The 20,117-nt window shown below is 41.0% G+C and overlaps 1 protein-coding gene across 4 annotated transcripts in view; it reads right to left on the bottom strand.

Moving 5' to 3' along the window:
• Nucleotides 1–20,117, bottom strand: part of NR3C2 (nuclear receptor subfamily 3 group C member 2) — a 320,035-nt gene that overhangs the window by 114,579 nt on the left and 185,339 nt on the right. For all 4 annotated transcript variants that reach the window (XM_014611489.3, XM_019477542.2, XM_019477552.2 and 1 more), the window contains one exon: nt 18,336–18,475. In XM_014611489.3, coding sequence (XP_014466975.1) covers nt 18,336–18,475 — 140 coding nt within the window. The remainder of the gene's footprint in view (nt 1–18,335; nt 18,476–20,117) is intronic.

Below are 20,117 nucleotides of genomic sequence, written 5' to 3'. Positions count from 1 at the left end.
CCTTGAACACTTCATTTAATATCCTTGCACTTTGTTCAAATGGGTGGAGACTAAATAAAAGGCAAATGGTTTCTGAAAAGCTACATCTGCATAAGCTTCTTAGGCCCCTCTCTCATACACAAACACTTGCCCCCACCCACCTACATACTAGAGGAAGAAAGAAAAATAGCACACTCCTTCAAAGAACTCACCAAATCAAGAAAAGTAAGCAGCCAAAATCTACTTGGTATTTTTAAAGTTTCCATCTCCCTTTTTCAATTTTACTAAGAGAATTTAAAAAATGAAGAGAAGTGAGAGACACTGGAAAATTGCCACCTAACGTATTTAATGATTGTAACACATCACAACTGCCAAAGCAGAAAACAGTAGGGGGTTTTTTTGTCAGCTGTATATATATATATATATATGTATATAAATACTCAAAAGCATAATGTTTTAAAAGTACTTAAAACCTTTATGTTGATTTGAAATATCTCTGAAATCAGCAAAACCACTAAAACAAGAGAAAATACTTTAAGTGCAACAAATTGGCTCTCCAAACCAAACAGAAACATTTAACCCACCAAGAAAAGTGTTGCCCTCCCCCCCCCCTTTTAATAACCTTCTGTACAATTTACCCACTTTTGATAGTTATAAAGATATGCTGTCATCTGGTAAATAATTAAAAGATGTTTTGCATGCTGAAAGGCAGCAGTCCAAGTAGTCTTATATCAAAGGAGCATTACACTAAGATGCCTGACCACGTGGATAAAGCATACTGCAACAGCAGAAATTATTATCGAGTCACATGTGAAACACCTGCAGTATATTCAGGAAAGAAGGAACACCCACAACTTGAGCAAAAGTAGAAGCCAACCACATCAAAAGCAGGGGCTGCAAATGAAGTTTACACAGAACAGAGCTTCAAAATAGGCAAATCACTAAAGCACAAAGGAGAGTGAGAAGCACAGATGAGGAACCTTGCATCACTCTCCTCTGCTGCTACATTTTTCCAGTGGCTCTCTGTGGATCATACCTTCCTGTGTTTTTGTAATTCAACCACCCTTCCCGTGGAAGCCCCAGGCTAACGGTCACTATTTAACCCTCAAGAGCTTCCCAAGTACGATATTGTTAGTGGAAAATATATGCTCTGCCACTATCAAAAAAGTAATCACACACTCACACAAATTAAAAGAATACTGGGATGCTTGTGAGATCAAGCATTCAAAAGTTAAGAAATCCTAGAAATAATGTTGCTTGCACAATCTTAACTCAGACTTCCTTCCACATATACATCGAGGTCTTTAATGATATGATCACATCCCATTTATTCTACAGGATCCTTAGTTCATCCAGCGCATAGCATAGGCTGTGTTCTGGAGACGAATCACAGATCTGAAGTAAAGGAGAACACAGTTCTTATACCATTTATTGCAGAATGTGGGAAGGATGTTCTGAATGAGGCAATGAAGAAAATGAAATAAAGAAAATGAAAGGTTCAGCTACTTAAGTTACAGTCATAGAGAAGTAGGGCTGCAAGGCAGATCCAGAGATCATCTAGTCCAACCCCCTGCCTGAGCCAGGATCACCCCTGTCCAAACCATCCCATACAAACCATAATCTAAACTGTACATGAGACTACCATCAACCCTGACACAACATAGAGACTTAATACCCTAACCTGTCACAGGTAAAGCAGGGGCAGTCAATGTCCTGCTTCTGTAAAATGTTGTCACTATATGCTCAAGAGGTCGCGGGTAGAGTGCCACCTCCCTGGGTATAGAGGAAGGCAAAACCCTCCAGAGTCCATACCAATCTGACCATAAGGTAAAATTCCTTCCTGACCCTAATTATGGCAATTGATCTGACCCTGAGCGGAGGGGCAAGACCTTCTAGCCAGGAACCTCTGGCTTTACTCCTACCAAGAGAATCAGCACACCCAGTTGAAGTCTCCAGGCTTAGCTGTAGCCAGCACCCAATGCCTCTGGGTAGACTTAAAAACACTCTGACACATAAAGCAGAAAAAAGGGGGGTTGGAGGGAGTGACTGGCAAAGCCCAGAAGCATGAGAAATAGACATGGCAGAGAACAGGCATAGCAGAGAACAGGCATAGCTACTCCTATATCATCCCTGACCAGTGGCTGTCCAAGCTCTTCTGGAACTCCTCCAGTGATGGAGAGTCCACGGCTTCCCTAGGCAGTCTATGCCGCTGCCTCACTGTTCTCAAAGTTTGACCAAGTATCCAATCTGAAATCACTTTGCTGCAGCTTGAAGCCATTAGTCCTCATCTTCCTCTTTGCAGCAAGAGAGAAAAACTGCTTTCCCTTTTTCTTAGGGCAGCCCTTCAAGTATTTGAAAACTGTTGTCATGTCCCCTCTTAAGCTCATTTTCCACAAGCTGAACGTGTCTAGCTCTTTCACCCTCTCCTCATGACTTGCCTTCCAAGTCCCTGATCATCTTTTTTGCCTACCTCTGGACCCTCTCTAACTTCTCCACATCCTTTTTAAAATGCAGAGCCCAGAACTGCACACACTACTCCACGTGAGACTTGACCATGCTGCCATAGAGAGTATGATTCCCTTCTTACTCTGACATATTTGGGAGACTAAACAAAGTAGTCACCCATTTTGTTCTTTCTTTTCTGATTATCCAACTAGAGACCCTGATTTGCAGATGTGTTGAACTATACAATCTGTCCTTTGAAAACACACAGAACTGATAATCTTAAACTTGCTGAAAAATCATAGCTGAAGAATCTCAAATTGAGCACTGAAAATCTGACCCCAAATTGAACACTGACCTTTAATTTGTCTGTGCCTGAGCTTCCCACCTGTAAAACACGTGTAATAATCAATCATCTTGCAAGGATATTGTGAAGATGAATTAATGTTTGTAAAGCAGTCAGATACTATGATGATGAACACCACAGAAAAACTCAGGAAGAAATGAATAATTTTATCTTCAGAGCAAAGCAAGCTGTAAAGTAAGAGATGGGACCATGCATTGAACAATGAGAAGACTAAAAAATATTGACTAGCTGCTCATCATATGAGCACTGTCCATTCTTCTGCACAGAATGAGGCAGGGGTCCTGCGGAAAAATAGCATATAATCAGTAATTAAGAGCTGTATCCTACAGCATTCGGGCTGTGCAGCTCAGTAAAGATTGCATAGGCAACCTTTATTTAGTGGCATACTTGACTTTTTGTCCTTAATAACATTCTATTAATATCAGATGTTTTTGTCTTTTGTTGGTTTTTTTAAAGGGCTAACTAAAATAAAAGTGAAATTCCATCACAGGATATTATAACATTGACACCTACATGGGTCATCAGGCTGGGCTAAAACTTCTAGATCCATTCCACAGGGTTCTAGCACTTGAACTAATGGAAAAAAATTGACAGAAAAAACAGACTATACTTCTCTTCATAGACCAGCACTATGAGAGAGGATGGCTTGAAAACGAGGTGCACAGATATTTTCTGAATGCAGAGGGATGGTGAAAATCAGGGGTCTTGACTTCCATTCTGCACTCTGGAATGGAAGTGAGCATACTCTTCTGTCCATTCCCAATTTCATCCTTGAGTCCAGGAGGAAGGTTATTAGGAACATAGAAAAGACAGGCTCCTGTCTCAGTTCTAGTGCCTGGCTCTGGCCTGAGTCACAGCAGCCCAAAGCAACAATTGCAGAGGCTGTGCTAAACGTGCCCAGCGGGGATGATACCACTAGTAAATTCAGTTTGCAGCTGTCTGCTAAGCATATGTCAGCCACAATTTTTCAGGGCTTATAAATCTTAAATTTAGGCAGATTTTCATAGGAACATGAAAAGACATCCTTGAGAGAGAAGCTAAAGTCAAATTCCAAGTCCCTACACAAGAGCAGAGAGGTTAGGTGGAGACATCTAGGTACAATTTACGAGAATTACTTAACAAGGAAAGATCAGCTACAAATTTTGACTGGCATTTACATACATGGAAAACATCAGAAAAAAAAATGTTGGTGATCTATAAGCAATTGAACATGGAGTTTCTTAATAAGGAAGTATGGGGTAACTCTAATAGTGGGCAATAATACCAATTTCACTTATGATAATTCAGTCTATTGGTGTTGGCATTAATATTCAAGCAAGTATACACTGGTCTTCTGTTCTCAGATCTTTTGCTTTTTAAAACAGCTTTCTGTAAGTATTTGTCTACACTGCTGTCAAAGGCAGGATCACAACTCATGCAGACACTTTAAATGAGCTAGCTTGGTTACAGAAAACAGGATTTGTTACTTCTGTGGTAGCACAGAACTCAGAGTGGGCTAGCTGCCTCAGTATTTATCTAGCCCTCTCAGTATTTATCCAGGTTCATGTGTGGGTTTTGCAGCCCATATGGTGCTCCATACTGCTGCAGCTATATTGTGATCAGTTTAAACCTCACTCAGGTATGTCTGTATGAGCTGCTGTCATACCTTTGACTGCAGTGTTGACATGCGCCCAGCTCTTATTATCTATTCACTCCCACTATAGCGAAAAAAAAACTAACTGTCAAATCAAAGTTCAGAATGACTGGAAAATCAGTTCCCTTAGTTGTTATTCAGGAGATCAGAACAGGTTTTTCTTTTCCTTTATTTTGTTTCTGAACAATCACAAAACAAGTACCAAGCATTACATTATTTTCACTCTTCATCCTATTACACAGGTGGTGGTGGTGGGAATCTCTGCCAAGAGCCCTCTCTTGGGGCAAGAAGTAGGTTCAGCAATACAAACAAGTATCTGCTACCCAAACAACACTTTTCTAAATCATTTAATTTTTAGTAAATGAAATAGTTCTCTACAGACAACTCATAGGATTTCTTTTCCTTGAAGGATGGTGAATTTTGGACCTAAAGGCTGACCTGGTCCAAACAGCTTATTAGGAAAAAAGGTAACTGATATAGAGATAAGACCTCATTACCAACTTAAAGGTGAAGGAAAAATAATCTTTGTAAGGGAGAAGAGGGTGAAATCCTGGCCCCTGTCAAGCCAATGGGAGTTTTGCCATTAACTTTACCCACACGATTTATAACTAAAGATGCTGTCATATTATTCCCTTCCCTTTATTTGTAACAGGCAGATGATTGCCTGGAGAAAAAAAAAAAACTTCTCTACACTTTTAAGTGGAATTAAGAACAACAAGCAAGTTTTATGTATATCTCGCTCTATTTTTTTTTTAGATTTCACCAGTAAGGGATTTCTTTCAGCTATGAATCCAATTGATAAGAAATGCTGCTTTATCTGCAACTCTGCTTCTCAAAAGGTGTCCTGCAGGATTCTCCCTCCCAGGTTTTAGTTATTTAGTCTGAGACTGGAGGAACTTGCCTGGCTCCTGAAGTTTTTTGAACTTCTGATTAGGTCCCCTACTGACTGCTTTAAGCAGAAGCAAGTACAGATTACTGTAACTACTATATTCCTGCTCAGTTAAAATGCTGCGCCTGGGACATTCTAATCCATTCCTTGGAGTCAGCAGGATGTGAAGTTCCCAGAAAGGTCAATTTAAGACAGCAAACACGAAATCAAAAGTGGGCTTCAAGTGGCAATAAATAAATAAAATACACCTGAGGAAAAGATGGGAAAAACTTGAAATTCTCAGCCAGAACTCTGACTTGGGGAATCTATGTACAGCTTAGAAATCTGCTTGATATGGAGGGCTCTTTATGTATCAGGGTACAATTCCTATTTGCTGTTAACCACACAGGACTGGAACTCCAAAAGCTCATGGCACAAAACTAACAGTAGTCTTTGAATGATGTGGTCTACCACTGAAATGAAACTGTTATATAAGCAAGAGGGTGATTCCTCCCCAAAAGAACAGATCTAATGGGCATGGGGAGGGTGCCTTGTAATGAGATCATTGGAAGGGGTCTACTAAGGCTGTGTGGGAGGTCTTGACGTAAGGGACTGGAATGTTATAAAAAGTCAGGAATGGTTTTACTGTGCTAATCATTTTTGCTTGGCAAAAAGAAGGGGACTACTGCACAAGCCCAATGAAGCAGCTGAGAACCCTGCCTGTTTGCACTATGACAGACCAACCTGGATTTCCATGGGAAGAGCATGCTAGAGGGAGAAGCATTACATTCAGGATGACTGTAGATCCTATAATGACCTGTACTTGCTTGTGCTTAAACCTTTAAGTGTTTTAGAAACAGTGTTTTAGAATCCTGTGCCTCTGGCTGTGTATTATGGGCCACATTCATGTGTCCCCAAAGGGTTAACTGTAACTCTCAGGGCATCCACATGTGTGGAGTTCTCAAAGATAGTGTGCTTAATCTACTAATTATTCTGGGGATCAGCAGTGGCTTATAGGGTTTAGGGCTACTGGAACTCAATTTTTGTGAAAGAATAATAGATTAAGAGCCTGTTCCTAGAAAAATGTTGCCCCTGGACCCGGAAGTCCAGGCTTAGAGAGGATGGAACTAGTAGACTGAGATCCAACACAGCAGTCTAGTGAGAGTTCAACAGTGGAAGCTCAGCTAACCCTATGACAATAGAGGTGTCCCTTTTCAATAATTTATAGTCAAGTCTTTGTATGGGTCTTTCACACCAGAGAGGTCAAACCTAATAAGAAATACTAAAAAAATTGAATGAGATTGAATAGGATTTCCTCAGGTTAACTGCAAAGTCCACCTTCAAGTTACTCCTGAAGATTCAGATCAGTTGTAATGCATATAAAAACAAATTATTACAACATTCTACTAGAATAGCATTTAGGTATATTTTACCTACACTAAGTAGGGATTCTGACTTCGAATTTGGACTGTTTTAGTATGCCGTCAAACCAGGATGCTAGATAGCGTGACCACCTGTCTCTAATTGGGCGGGACAGTCCTGCAGTAGGAACAACAAGTCGTGTTCCTGGGCTGCATGACCCCAGGACAGCATTTGTCCTGGATTCGCAGTGTCTGCAGGGATCAGGATACAGCAGACTTCCCCATTCCAGCCTGCAAGGGGCTGCGAGAAATGAGGGACATGCACGTGGCCAGGAAATACAGCTCCCTGCAAGTACCATATTTTCGAGCATATACCCTGCCCACGAGTATAAGCTGCACCCACGTATAACCCGCGGAAAATTGTATTTTTGTAAATAAGTCCGTGTATACGCCACACCTGTGTATTCCCCGCGGCGGCGTATACACAGGGAGGCGGCGCAGCCCGGCCTGCCCTGGCCCTGGCCCCCGCGGCAGCGCAGCCCAGCCTGCCCTGGCCCCGGCCCCCGCGGGGAAAAAAAGTCCACTTATAGCTTGCATCCCTGTATAGTCTGCACCATCCTTTTTTTTTGTAAAATCACGTATACCCTGCAGGATATAGGCGTGAAAATACAGTAAGTCTATAAGGGTGGAGGGGATATAAGGGGTGCAGGAATGGGGGGGACTGCAGGAAGTGGAGTAGTGGCCACTTGGAGTTGTGTCGCCTGCTGCTGCCAGGTAGGCAGAGGGTGTGCGGCTGGCACGGGTCTCTTGAAGGAAAGGCAGCAGGGCAGGGAACCCTGAGCCGGCAGTGGGCAGCCCACATCTGCCTGCTGCTTCATTTTACTCTTGTCCAGCTGTGGCACCAGTGGCGGAGGGGGAAGGGATTACAAGAAGGTGAGCATGTGTCCCACCTTCCCCTTTTGAAAAGGTGGTCACCCCAATTCCACACAACAAATGAACTGTAATAAACTGCAAAGAAACATGTCAAAGGCCTGCAGTTCATCTGCAGAAGCCAGCAAACCATATGCTACTGCACTGTGTGTAATGGCATAAAATGGGCCCAGCTGGGTGTCCCCTGCTTTCACAGGACCTTATCTACTCAGGTAAAATATAAGAGAGGCACTAGGGAGGCATCTCTACAATGTCCTGTTTAACTACCACATGAATCCAAGGAAAGAAACTGTAGCAAAGAGTCAACCAACGACTACTGCTATTCCTGGCAGCCGCAACAAGACCTCAGGCAAGGGAGGACTGATGGACATTAATATTTTATACAATTTGGACTACTTCTACCCTGTGCAACTGGCTGTTTGCTCCTACCCCTCCTAACACCTCTCTCTCAGTTCCTTTTTTCTCAGCCTCATTTCACACTTGCTTTCCTTCCCTTTATCCACTGCACTGTCTTTCTCAGCCATTTCCCCTCACTTGTCTTTCCATTCAACTAATTTATTTTCAACTAAAACCACCAAAACAAAAAAGCAAACAAACAAGTGCAAATCATGAAACTACCATGATGTGCATTGCCACTTTGCTGACTTCTGTAATTGTAAGTTATATCTCTTCCTCTACCCTCAACTTGCCTTGTCTGTTTAGGTTTTAAGCTCTCTGGGCTCTCTACTACTCCGGGTCTGGACAGTGCCTGGAAGAAATACATCCATGGAAAACTGACCAACAGAAAAAAGGTAAATTCTAATATTTGAGAAAGATATCTATGGAAGTGGTCTTTCTCGTTCTGAAAGCAAGTTCAGGAGCAAACACGTGCTTCAAGAAAGATGCACAGGCACAAACACCACTTTAAACCCAATCTATTTTTTTTTTTCTCCAGGTTGATACTGTCAGGGGCAAAGTCAATGCAATGGAACCCAGATCACTCATACCTGGTGTTTTGCACCCTGCTTAACATGGAGCAGGTTGCCAAATTAAGTCTGAGCTGCTCAGCTGTCTGTTCTGGGTTTTACTTCAAAGGCTGCCACTTTTCCACTTAGCTGGATGGCAGCAGTGGTTCTGTGCAGATGATCAGAGAGACAGATCCCACTGAAATAAAAGCCACAGCAAATAGCTAGAGTACCTCAGCAGTTCCAGGTAGATGTTTGCTCATAGTGTCATAGTGCTTAGAGTTGGAAGGGACCTAAACAGATCATCAGGTCCAACCCCCTACCCCGGGCAGGAACGGGTGCCAGGGTCATATCACCCTAGCCAAATATCTGTCCAGCCTTCTCTTGAAGACCCCCAAGGTAGGAGAAAGCACCACCTAACTTGGGACCCCATTCCAGAGCCTGGCAGTCCTAACTGTAAAGTAATGTCTCCTGATGTCCAGCCTGAACCTTCTCTCTAACCATTTGTGGCCATTATTCCTAGTGACCCCGGGTGGTGCCCGGGGGAACAGAGCCTCCCCCAATTCTCGCTGGTCCCCCCTGGTGAGTTTGTGAACGGTCACCAGATCCCCTCTCAGCCTGCTCTTTGCTGTGACTCTTTATACTTCCACTTGCTTAGGAACCTAATTCTGTGAAGCATCCCAGTTCTACTATAAATGCTTTGCAACTGACCAATAGAACCAAAATTTCACCCCAAACCGTTGTCTGGATCAAAGAAAATGAGCATGGAACAAAAGCTGAAATAAGCATGGAAATTAAAACTTTGCAGTAACACAAACGCTATTTCAGATGGTCTGACTAATTGAAAGCTAGGTAATATTTGGGTGAAATAGCACATTATTACACTTAGACTGCACTAAATCAGTGGAATGAGCCTGTGTTAAGTGGTGTTAAGTGAGAATGTGCTGTGAGCAGTCACACATTAATGGATAGTATCATTTTTTTCCTGCCCAGCTCTCACTTGCCATTAGAGGACCAGCAGTGGGAGTGTAGCTAGGCACCAGGATATCTGGGATCTATCCCTGCTCTGGGTAGAGGAGGGAAAGGACTATGGGAGTGATGCATCCTAGGATTCTGGAGGACTGCAAATTGCTCTTTTTATCTCTGTAGAGCAGACTGTAGTTACCATCAAAAGAGCTATGTTGCAGTGCTCAAAGTTAATTACAAGGAAATAAGAATTGCCATGCACTGGATCAGACCACAGATTCATCTTGCCCAATATCCTGTTTCACACAGTGGCAGATGATGGATGCTGAAAAGCAGAGTAAACTGGGTATAACCAAGGTTTTTTTCCCCCACTGTTTCTTTCTCACTTGCAGCCTCCAGCATTTAAGGTCTAGGAAGTTCCATTTTAGAGGATGTATCCCTAATTCCCAAGCGCAATAGCTACTGATGCCCCTTTCCTCCATGAATTGGTCCAATCCCTATTTGAACATGGCTAAACTGTCAGCTTCCACAACATCTAGTGGCAACTTTAATTACACACCGTGTGAAAAAGAACTTCCTTTTGTTAGTTTTAAATTTACTACCTACTAGTTTCATTTTGTGACCCCTCATTCTTGTACTGCAAGAGAGAGTAATGATAAATCCCTATTTGCTTTCTCCTCATAATGTAGTATTTTGTAAACCCTTATGTCCCCCCCTCAAGCATCTCTTTACTAAACCAAATGGGCATAGTCTTTTTAGTCTCTCCTCATATGGAAGCCCTTCTATACCATTAATCATCCTTGTTACCCTTCTATGTACCTTCTTTACTTCTTCTATATCCCTTTTGAGGTGTGGAGACCAAAATTGGACACAGTATTGTGTGGATGCACCATGGATTTATAAAGAGCCATGATGATACTTTCTATTTTATTTACAATTCCCCTCTTAATAATCCTTAACATTTTGCTTACTTTTTTTGACAGCTGCTGAGCACGGTTTTTAGCTGATGTTTTTAGTTAACTGTCCACAATGACTCCCACATTTTTTCCTGGGTGGTAACAGCTAATGTAGAGCCCATCATAACGTAGGCATAGTTTGCATTATTTTTGCCCAGGTGTATCAGCTTACACTTGCCTACACTGAATATCATCTGCCAGTTAGTTGCCCATTAGCTCAATAATGCCAGATCCTTCCGTAATTCCTCACCTTGGTCACCACCACTTCAAATAATGTTGTGCCACCTGCAAATGTTGCCACCTTGCTTTTCCTATTTCCAGATCATTTATTAATATGTTAAACAACACTGGCCTCAACACAGATCCCACTGTTTACTTCTTTCCATTCTGAAAACTGACCATTTATACTCACTCTATCTTTAAGCCAATTTCCAATCCACAAGCGTATACTCCCTGTGATCCCGTGACTACCTAATTTAGTTAAGAGCATCTGATGGGACACTTTGTCAAAGGATTTCTGGAAGTCCAAATATACTATGTTAACTGGACCAGCTTGATCCACCTGCTTATTGACACCTTCAAAGAACTCTAGCAGGTTGGTGAGGCATGCCTGCCCTTTGACAAAGCCACATTGATTCCTCCCCAGCAAACCTTGTTCATCCATGGTCATCCTTGCCTGAAGTGATATAACTCTGAGCTTTAATGTGCAAACACTTGTGTTTTAAGGACCTTTAGTATAGTGTGTGTGCAACATGTAACTTCATGCATACAGTAGACTTTTCATCACCAATGAAAACCCTCCAAATTTAGAAATAAACTCTGTGATCAGCTAGCTGTGAACAGGAAGCAGCTAAGATGATTGATAGCATACACAACTGTAATTCTAAGGTGATGTTTAATATATCCTGGGGAAGGGTAAAGGAGCTTATGCAACCACAGCAGGTACTGGTTTTCTAGAAGGTTCCCAAAGCTCACCAGGACCTTTTCAGATACTTATAAAACTCCTTCTTACACTAGTTATTGTCTCCAGTCCTCCTATTAGGAGGCTGTTCTGGTATCTTACTGCTCTGATGCCTATAAACCGTCTTTTGATGTCTAGCCTAATGTCATTCATTTATACCTATTTGTTCCTGGTGCCAGTACCGTCTGTTATCTAAAAACAGCTCTTCTCCCACCCTGGTGTTCCCCACCAATATGTTTACAGAAAACAATCATATTGTTATTCGCCCTTCAATTTGATAAGCTAAAGATTGGGAGCCTTTTAGTCTCTTCTCGTAAGACAGGGGCTTTCTCACCCCATTATTGCCCTAGTAGCCCTTCTCTGCACCTATCAGAATTTGAATTCAACTCTCTCAAACATGGGTGACTAGCACCGTACACAGTACTCCAGATGGGATCTCCCCCACAGCTTTCAGTGGCATTAGCATCTCACTATTCTAACTGGAAACAACAAACTTGAATCAAATATACCCTTTTTCAAGGCTTATAACTATACTGTGGTGAATTAAAACACCCAGCTGATGTTATATCCACATGCTCCCTGTAGGGAGAAAATCTTCTCCAGGCTTCCCCTGAGTGCTATCCTGAGGGCTGGCATGGAGCACGGGGCTAGTCACCACGTGTATGGGGCCAGGAGAGCCCTGCCAGCTGGAACGGCAGCTGTCTCCTTGCCCTGTACACATTGGGAGGGCTCCTGATATGCACAGGGCTGGGAGACAGCTGCTGCTGCAGAGCTCTGCTTCCCTGAGCAACCCAGGGCTGGCCGGGAACTGTCCCACTTCTGGGATAGCTCCCAGACAACTCTGGGTTGTGTGGAAATTTCCCCATTCAGCCTGCAGCTGGTTGGGAGCTGCCCCAGAAGTGGGACAGTTCTTGGCTATCCGTGGACTGTGCAAGGTAGCAGGGAGCTCCCAAGTCTTGGTGCTGCTTGGCTCCCAGCTCTTGTGGGGAACCGGAAGCTGAGCAGTGCTAGGATGAGGGGAGGGATGTGGGGGGGGGCAGAAAGCTACCCCGTCCCAGTGCAGCTCAGCTCCCAGCTCCTGGAGCTGGGAGCTGAGCAGTGCCAGGACTGGGGGAGTTTTACCGCCCCTTGTGGCTCCCTAATGCTACTGGCCAGCATCTAAACATGTGCTACTGCATAGTATCTACTGCACAGCTAGTTAACAACCTGCATTTACAGGTAGTAACTAACTGCACAGTAGACTAATTTACTGCATAGTAAATGCCTGCATGTGTAGATGATGACACTTTACTGTGCAGGAGATTAGTCTACTGCGTAGTAAAGCAGCTTGTGTAGACACACCCACTAACAGTAGTAGTCCCCTACAGCTTCTCAGTATTTAAGAAACTACCTTCATTAATGTGAGAATTCAGATACCTTGGTATCCATAGGAGCCATGGAAGTACTTGAGATCAACTACTCTGGAGTATGCATTCATTGTTAACTAAAAAAATGTCATGTACTGAACATTACTTTGTAGCTGAAAAACTTCAGGAACTAGTATTCGCTAAAACTCATACCACACAAACTAAGGCTAACCCTGTAGCATAGCCATAGTATCTTCAGAGCTGTGCAGCAGACCTATCTTTAAATTCCTACCCTGGTGCTGTCTGTTGCTCTTTAGGCTGGGGCAATGCTCAGTCATAATGGAGAATCACTGGCTTGGTTCACTCAGCAGTAGTTCAGCAACAGATTAAAGGAGTGGTCTCGCTATACTCCCAAGGGTGTCCTGAACAACTATGAACCAGAAGTAAAGAGTGAGGAATCACAAGGTTGAAAGATTTTAGAGTGGTAAGAACTGGAGGTATATTTTAGTACAGTACTAGACAATGAAGTTGGTCAGGGTGTAACAGTTAGTATACCACTTGTGGTCAGTTAGTATACCACTTGTGGTCAGTGGGGTCACTGACAGGCCTTTCAAATGGAATTTAAAATGAAAGTACTTTTTTCTAATTTCATTGAACGTTAGCAGGTTTTTTTTTAAATACATCTGTGTTTCTTTTCTGCTTTTCTAGTCATTAACAGCTTCAGTTTGTGGATCCCTATGGCACTGAAGCTGCTAAAACTGTCGCTCACTCTTTGCTAGTTTTAAAACCAAAAGGTTGCATCAGCCAGAGGTGTTTTTTCCCCCTACAACACAGCACCAGAATAAGTCTGCTCCTTCAGTACTGTATACCTAACATTTATTTTAGAGCTTTCAGTTTCATTGCATAGTTTGCTATGCAGTTCACATACTTCCACAGCCACAACAGAACAAGTTGTAAATGATCTACTGTAAAATACCTTGCCTTTAATTAATCTTTCCTCCACTTGTGCCAAACTTCTTGCTGACTTTTTTTCTTTTTGTGGTGAAGCTGCAGCTGTTTCTGCATCCCCTCTCCCATCAACTTCCTAAGGCTGCTGAAGCCAGTTAGCAGGAAATAATAGAAACCATGGCTCCACACAGCAGTACTGCCTGCCAGGCAGGGATGAAAGAAGGATCCCTCCTATTTCCATTAAAATATTCATTGGGTGACAATATCAAAAACAGATGATCAGTATAATTTTATTTTACAACCACAAACTATAGCATACCAAGTTAATGTAAACTGCATAATGAGAAGCAGCTTTTAGGTGAATACACACTGGCTCTCACACTTCAGCAGATCACCTGTCAGGCTTGCCCTTCAACTCCTATTTCAGTCTGACAAGGCTGTAAATTCACATTGGTACAATAGGTCAGGAACAGAATCAACAGAATTCAGGGATTCTCCAATCCTATACATGTTCTGTGATAATGTATGGACATTTGTCCTGAAGAATGTTGAATTCAGAGGTTACTGACCTTGTGAAAGTGGATAAAATGAAAAATGCAACCTATGATGGAAAAATATTTATTCCAATACTGCAGAATGAATATGGGAGTAAAGAGAAGCATAGAAAAGAATTACTCATGTAATTTATTCTAATGATACAGACAAAAATAATTCACACAAGTACATATACAATAGCGGCACAATGGTAGTGAAAAGAAATCTTTATACTGTATACTCTCTCTAAAATTCAGTTTTTTCAACACAAAGAAGAATTCTGCTTTCTTAAGCACCAAAATACTTTTGTCCCTTTTGCAAAATTAATTTTTCCAAAACTTATTTAAAAATTCCTTTTAAAACTGTGTTAACTAAGCACATTTTTAAGAACTAAATGTTCTAACCTTTAATTCTGCCTATTTGGTAATTTTTTTACTTTTCCTCCAGCTTAGAATTTCTCATTTTAATTAAAAAAATTACACACTGTCTTTCATTTCTGTTTAGAAATATATAACTTTGAGATGTTTCATTTTATGAACAATAGTTCATAGGAAGGCATGAGATGAATAAGTCTAAAAAAACATATTGCAAATATTCTTCCACCTGCCTTCTTTTGAGGGTTTGTGGACAGGGAGAATATCAAATAATTTTACAAAAAGAATACCCTTAGGATATTATGCAAGTGGCCCAATGCTAAATGGCTGCACGAGGCCATTTCCTGCTAGAAGAACTCCATCTATCCTCCGGTAAATTGCCAAGTTGGTAATGAGTCTCAATCCTTCAGGCTAAAATGATTCTCTAGAGGACCACTGGATCATTTTGATATTGCGCAAAAAGATTACCCTAGTTGGATTTCACTGGCAAGTTTTTAATTACCCTGGGTAGACTCAAACCTTGTTCTTTTGGTTCAGCCTATTTAAATGTTGCATGTTAAAGCACAATTTGGCAGTAAAAAAATGAAGAACAATAGATTTATTCTCTAACCCCAGTTTTGGAGCCATCTAAATCTTCTCAGATATCCAAAATACGTAGAAGTTGCAATCAATGGGAACTTTTCTTCTTAATGCAGAACCAACGGGCATTTATACACATGCTCCTGGAAATGTGGGGGGGTGCCTTAATTAGTGCAGCTCCAAGAGCCATGCTGATTGAAAGCACCCGGAGCATCATGTGTATCAGCATCCCCATGCTGAAAAACAGAGGAGGGGCACTTTGAGTTAGCTTCAGTAATTTAGTAATTTCCATGCTTCAGCAGACTTGATTAATTGAGTCTGCTCTGATGCACTGGAATTATAGCATGTCGGATCAGGCTCCCTGCACATGTATAAGAGCCCAATGATATGAAAACTAGGGAAGCCAGGTTCAAACTTATACCAGAGATAGCATATTGGTATTACTGTTATTAAACTGCTTGCTGAGGTGAACATACAGGTTTGCTGTAGGTGCTCACAAGCCAATTTAAATAAAGCAAGCATCTAATAATGCTGTGAGTAATTTTGTTCAGTTAAGAATTTTCTGTGAAACAGTACGACAACCCTAGAATGTTCTTTGACTTGTGCCCACCTGTAAGTTTCCATACTTTATACCGTATAAGTGAGCTGTACATGGAATTATCAATATATATTCAATGTTAGTCCCATTTTAGTGTTTTTGTCCGGCAATTTCCTTTTGTTTATTGATTACAAATTGCAAGCTGAACTGTAATAAAAAACCCAATGAAAAAGTCATCATTTGATTTAAAAATACTATATATTTTAATTTAAATTTTTAAAAGTTTTACTGTATTTACTTGAGTGCAAGATGAGTCCCCCCTACCCCCCTTTGTCATGGGAAAAAGAGTCCCTTGTTTTTGATTCAAGATTGAAGTGTATGTGTGTATGGTGGGGGGGGTTATACAGTCAGCTGCTGTAGCTCTGGCTACGGTCCTGACCAGTAGTCATGGTTGAAGCAACAGCAGCTGCCTGTTCTCAAGCCACCTTTGCCCTTCCTGTCTGTTCCCAGCCTCTCCCTCCCATGCAGCCTCTGCCCCACTACTGATTAGCTTTGTTCTAGCTCTGGCATGGCTCAGACTGGGCTGAAGAGACCGGGCTGCTTTCTCCTGGTGGGAGAAAGCAGACAGCAGGGGCTAGACGGGGGTGGGGCAGAGATAGCAAAGAGGCTAAGGGGCAGAGACACTTGGGGCAAAAGCCACAGGGGAGTTAGCATCAGGGGTCCAGGTGTGGAGGGGCAAGTGCCAAGGGAGTCAGGCATGGGGCAGGCGGACAGATGCTAGAGGGATCAGGAAGCAGGAGGAGAAAGTGTTGGGAGGGAGGACAGGCACTAGAGGACAAGGTGAGGAAGGGCAAGGGACAGTGCCAAGCTGCCTGACTACCCCACTGTCTGCCCCCTACTGCCTCCCCAACCACCTGCCACCGACTGTCTGTCCCCTGACCCCCCGCTGCCGGCTCCCTCTGCCACTGTTTGCCATATTGCAGCAATAGGGGGTGGGGGGCAGGATGACAATTTTAAATCATGACCCTCCAATAATTATATTCTATACATGGAACATGATGACAACTCTAAATTTTAAATACAGAGTATTTACTTAATCCTCACAGGTAAAATCTGAGCCAAGAGGGCAGCAGACAAGGGGCCCGTAGCCTGCTACTAATCTCAAGGTTAGCCCATAATTCTTTGTGAAATAATGAATTGATTCCATGTCTCCATTACTCAAGAGTTTTAATCTAGTTTGCCTGCTGACTACAGAAGATATATATGCCTTAAAACTTGTTTCATTGGGGAATCCTCTTCTCAGACCTGCATTCTACTTAATGGCAAATGGATATGTACCTGTGTTAAGTTATCAAACGTTGATTAAACACCCATAAGGAAATTAAATCACGTAACAATGAAAGACCACCTTCCTAGTCGCACCACGCACTTTTCCCAGAACCAGTTAGGCACCGCATTGAGTATGTATTTTCTCCCACATAGGGATCGTGTCTACATGTGCACTAAGGTGATTTTCTTAACGTTCATTAAATTTAGTACCTCCAGTGTGAGGTACTAAACAAATGCTCATTAGGCTACCTTTATCCGCAGTTACAAATGCATACAGTTTAAGTGATTCTTAAGGTGCAGTAGCATATTTTACTACACATCAGTGTAATAGGATTTTTTTTTACATGATGTTTTAATGTGCAATAAAATAGGCTACTGCACATTAAAGCATATATGCAAATGCTCCCAGTTTTGTCTAGGAAATCTGAATTAAGGAAGAATCACTCTACTTATGAACAACTTTTCATTTTCTAAGTAGTCAAAAAAGCTGTACTTGTTCTAAAGAATTTTTCTTCATTCATTCAAGGTCTAATCCTATTTTAAAAACTTATATTTACCACCCTGGAAACATTTTACATTTGCAGAGAGGCTACAAACAGCATTTTCTGTGATGCTACAACAATTATTAAGAATTAATAATGTTTTTCTGTAGCAGACAAGGTGATTCAAATGAGTTCTCTTGATTGAGAAACTAACAAGAGATAGGATAAAAGGAGAGGCCCCACAGCCTTTGTTAACTGATATGCCTTATTTAATCTTAATGAAAGAATAGCTCATCATTTACCTCTAAGTAATCTGAAACTGTTCATTCCTGGCTTACTCACCAATCTACCCTGGCCTTAAAGTCACCTTTTTATTTTTTTCAGAGAAAAGAGGAATACGTTAATGAGGCCTAGCACAACACAGATCACACAGCTGGCTTGCTTAAAACTTACGTTAAAAAAAGCCACACATTTTTGGCAATAAGCAAATCCTGAAGTACAGCAGAATGCCTAAAATATTTCCTTATGAAAAATCTGTATATGTTAGTTTGCTTACACACATTTTTTCTGCATGTTTAAAGAAAAAAACAAAAAGATGAGTAAAAAATTCAGACTAACCAATTTTCTAGAAGCTGGATACTAGCAATGGTTTCAGAAATGTTTTCCAGATAAAGCAGTGCCATTTATAACTGCTGAGTTAATTCAACATTTTTTTCAGAACAACAACATTGTGGAATTAATCACTAAATACAAAAATATCAGAAAGAATCTAAGATAAATAACCACATCAACATTTACCTTCCACAGCTCTTTTGAAGAAAACTTTGCAGCTGCCACAGGTGACCACACCATAATGACATCCGGATGCCTCATCCCCACACACCAGACAAACTTTGGAGGGTCTTGAAGATCCAGTTGATACACTTCTCAATGAAGAACTGGGGGAAAACAAAAAAAAAATTATGAATATTTAAATTCACGTTGTCCATGACACAAAATTCAATAAATAATTCATAGGAAGGTGCGCTGCTCTTTACACCTAAAAATTAAAAATCCAGTTCTTTCTGGTACCTCCTGGTTGGATACAAGAGTTGTCTTAAATACACATGCAATACTAATGTTATATTGCTTATTTTAAATTACCTATATCCTATCAATACTGAAGTGAGAAATTACCACAAGGCTAATTATTGATATTAGATGAACAGATGACAAACAGATAAAAAACACTCTATGATGTCCACTGTGTAAAGACTAGGCTGTTATAAATTGCCTTATATTTATTTTTCAATTTAAGTTTCCTAAGTCAATAGATATTTTAGTGATCCTGATATCTGATAAGGTTTTAGGTAATGGGAGAAAGGAACATTTTTTTACAATGCTGCTCAATTACCTTCATTATACTTTAAGCTTATATTTTATTAGTTTATATCATTTTTTTTTAAGCAGCTTAAAAGAAAATATATATTTATATTTATTTCCAGATTATTTATTTCTAAAACTATGGCAAGATTATTTCCAAAACTCCAGCATAATATTTTGTATGTCACAACAGGGAAATAATTTTGGAGGGTTAGGAAAATAATTCCCCCATTTTATAAGGTGACATTTATTGTGAAGGCCAACTTCAGCCCTAAACAGTTATCTACCACATTCCTGAACTGTGAATTTAGACAACAGTGTTCAGTAGGCAGTAGTGTGGAAGCATTTCCCATCAGGAGCGCTGGAAGTTACCGTACTTCTCGCATACCCAGCACAGTGGTGCTGCTCCATACCTTCCTTAAATGGTAAGGTACAAGCAACAGCACTGCCATGTGCAGTGCAACACGTGGTGGCTCAAAGAAAAGGTAGGCTTCTGGATCCCTCTCTGTATCTGTGAATGGGTGAGTACAATTTGGCCCTAGATCTCTCAGCTCTTCTCCTGGCAGGCACAATCAGTTGCACATCTTCCCATACTCACTATTTTTAATATTGTCAACCAATTAAAAGAGTAATAAAAATATCCCTAAAGAGTCTTACACCAAGTTCCAAATAGCTATAATAGACTATTTCAAAACTACACATCTACTTGTAGTACTCCATGGAAGCAAATTAATTTGACATCAACAGCTAAAAATTATGTTCTAACAAATTCTCACAATCAAAATATGTATCTTTGTTCTTTATTAAGAAACATAGTACTCGGGTATTTTAAATTAATTATTATATAACGTATTTATTCAACGTATGTCAAATATTCAGCATTTGCTTTTGTACAATTGCACGGCTTCTGTGAGCTAGCCATAAGGAAGTCGAGTGATTTAACCAAGGTCACATCGTGAATGTAACTGTCATAGACTAGATGTTACAGTAAAACAGTGGGAAACAAAAATCTAAATTACTCAGCTTTTTAAATGGCTCTGCTTTCAGATATTACTCACAACACTAGCAATAATATTGCTCCTCTGTCTGATCTCTATTAATCTGTTAGGTTTACCAGACCTACTCATTGTGCTATTTATACTTTCATTACATAATAATGTAATGGTTGATAACTGTTGGACAACGGCGCTAGTTTGTCTATAACAGAGGCAGAGAAAA

The sequence above is a fragment of the Alligator mississippiensis genome, chromosome 2 (genome assembly GCF_030867095.1).
Source record: "Alligator mississippiensis isolate rAllMis1 chromosome 2, rAllMis1, whole genome shotgun sequence".
Lineage (NCBI taxonomy): Eukaryota > Metazoa > Chordata > Crocodylia > Alligatoridae > Alligator > Alligator mississippiensis.
The sequence above is the reverse complement of the archived record's forward strand: the minus strand, read 5'-3'. Positions and strand labels throughout refer to the sequence as shown.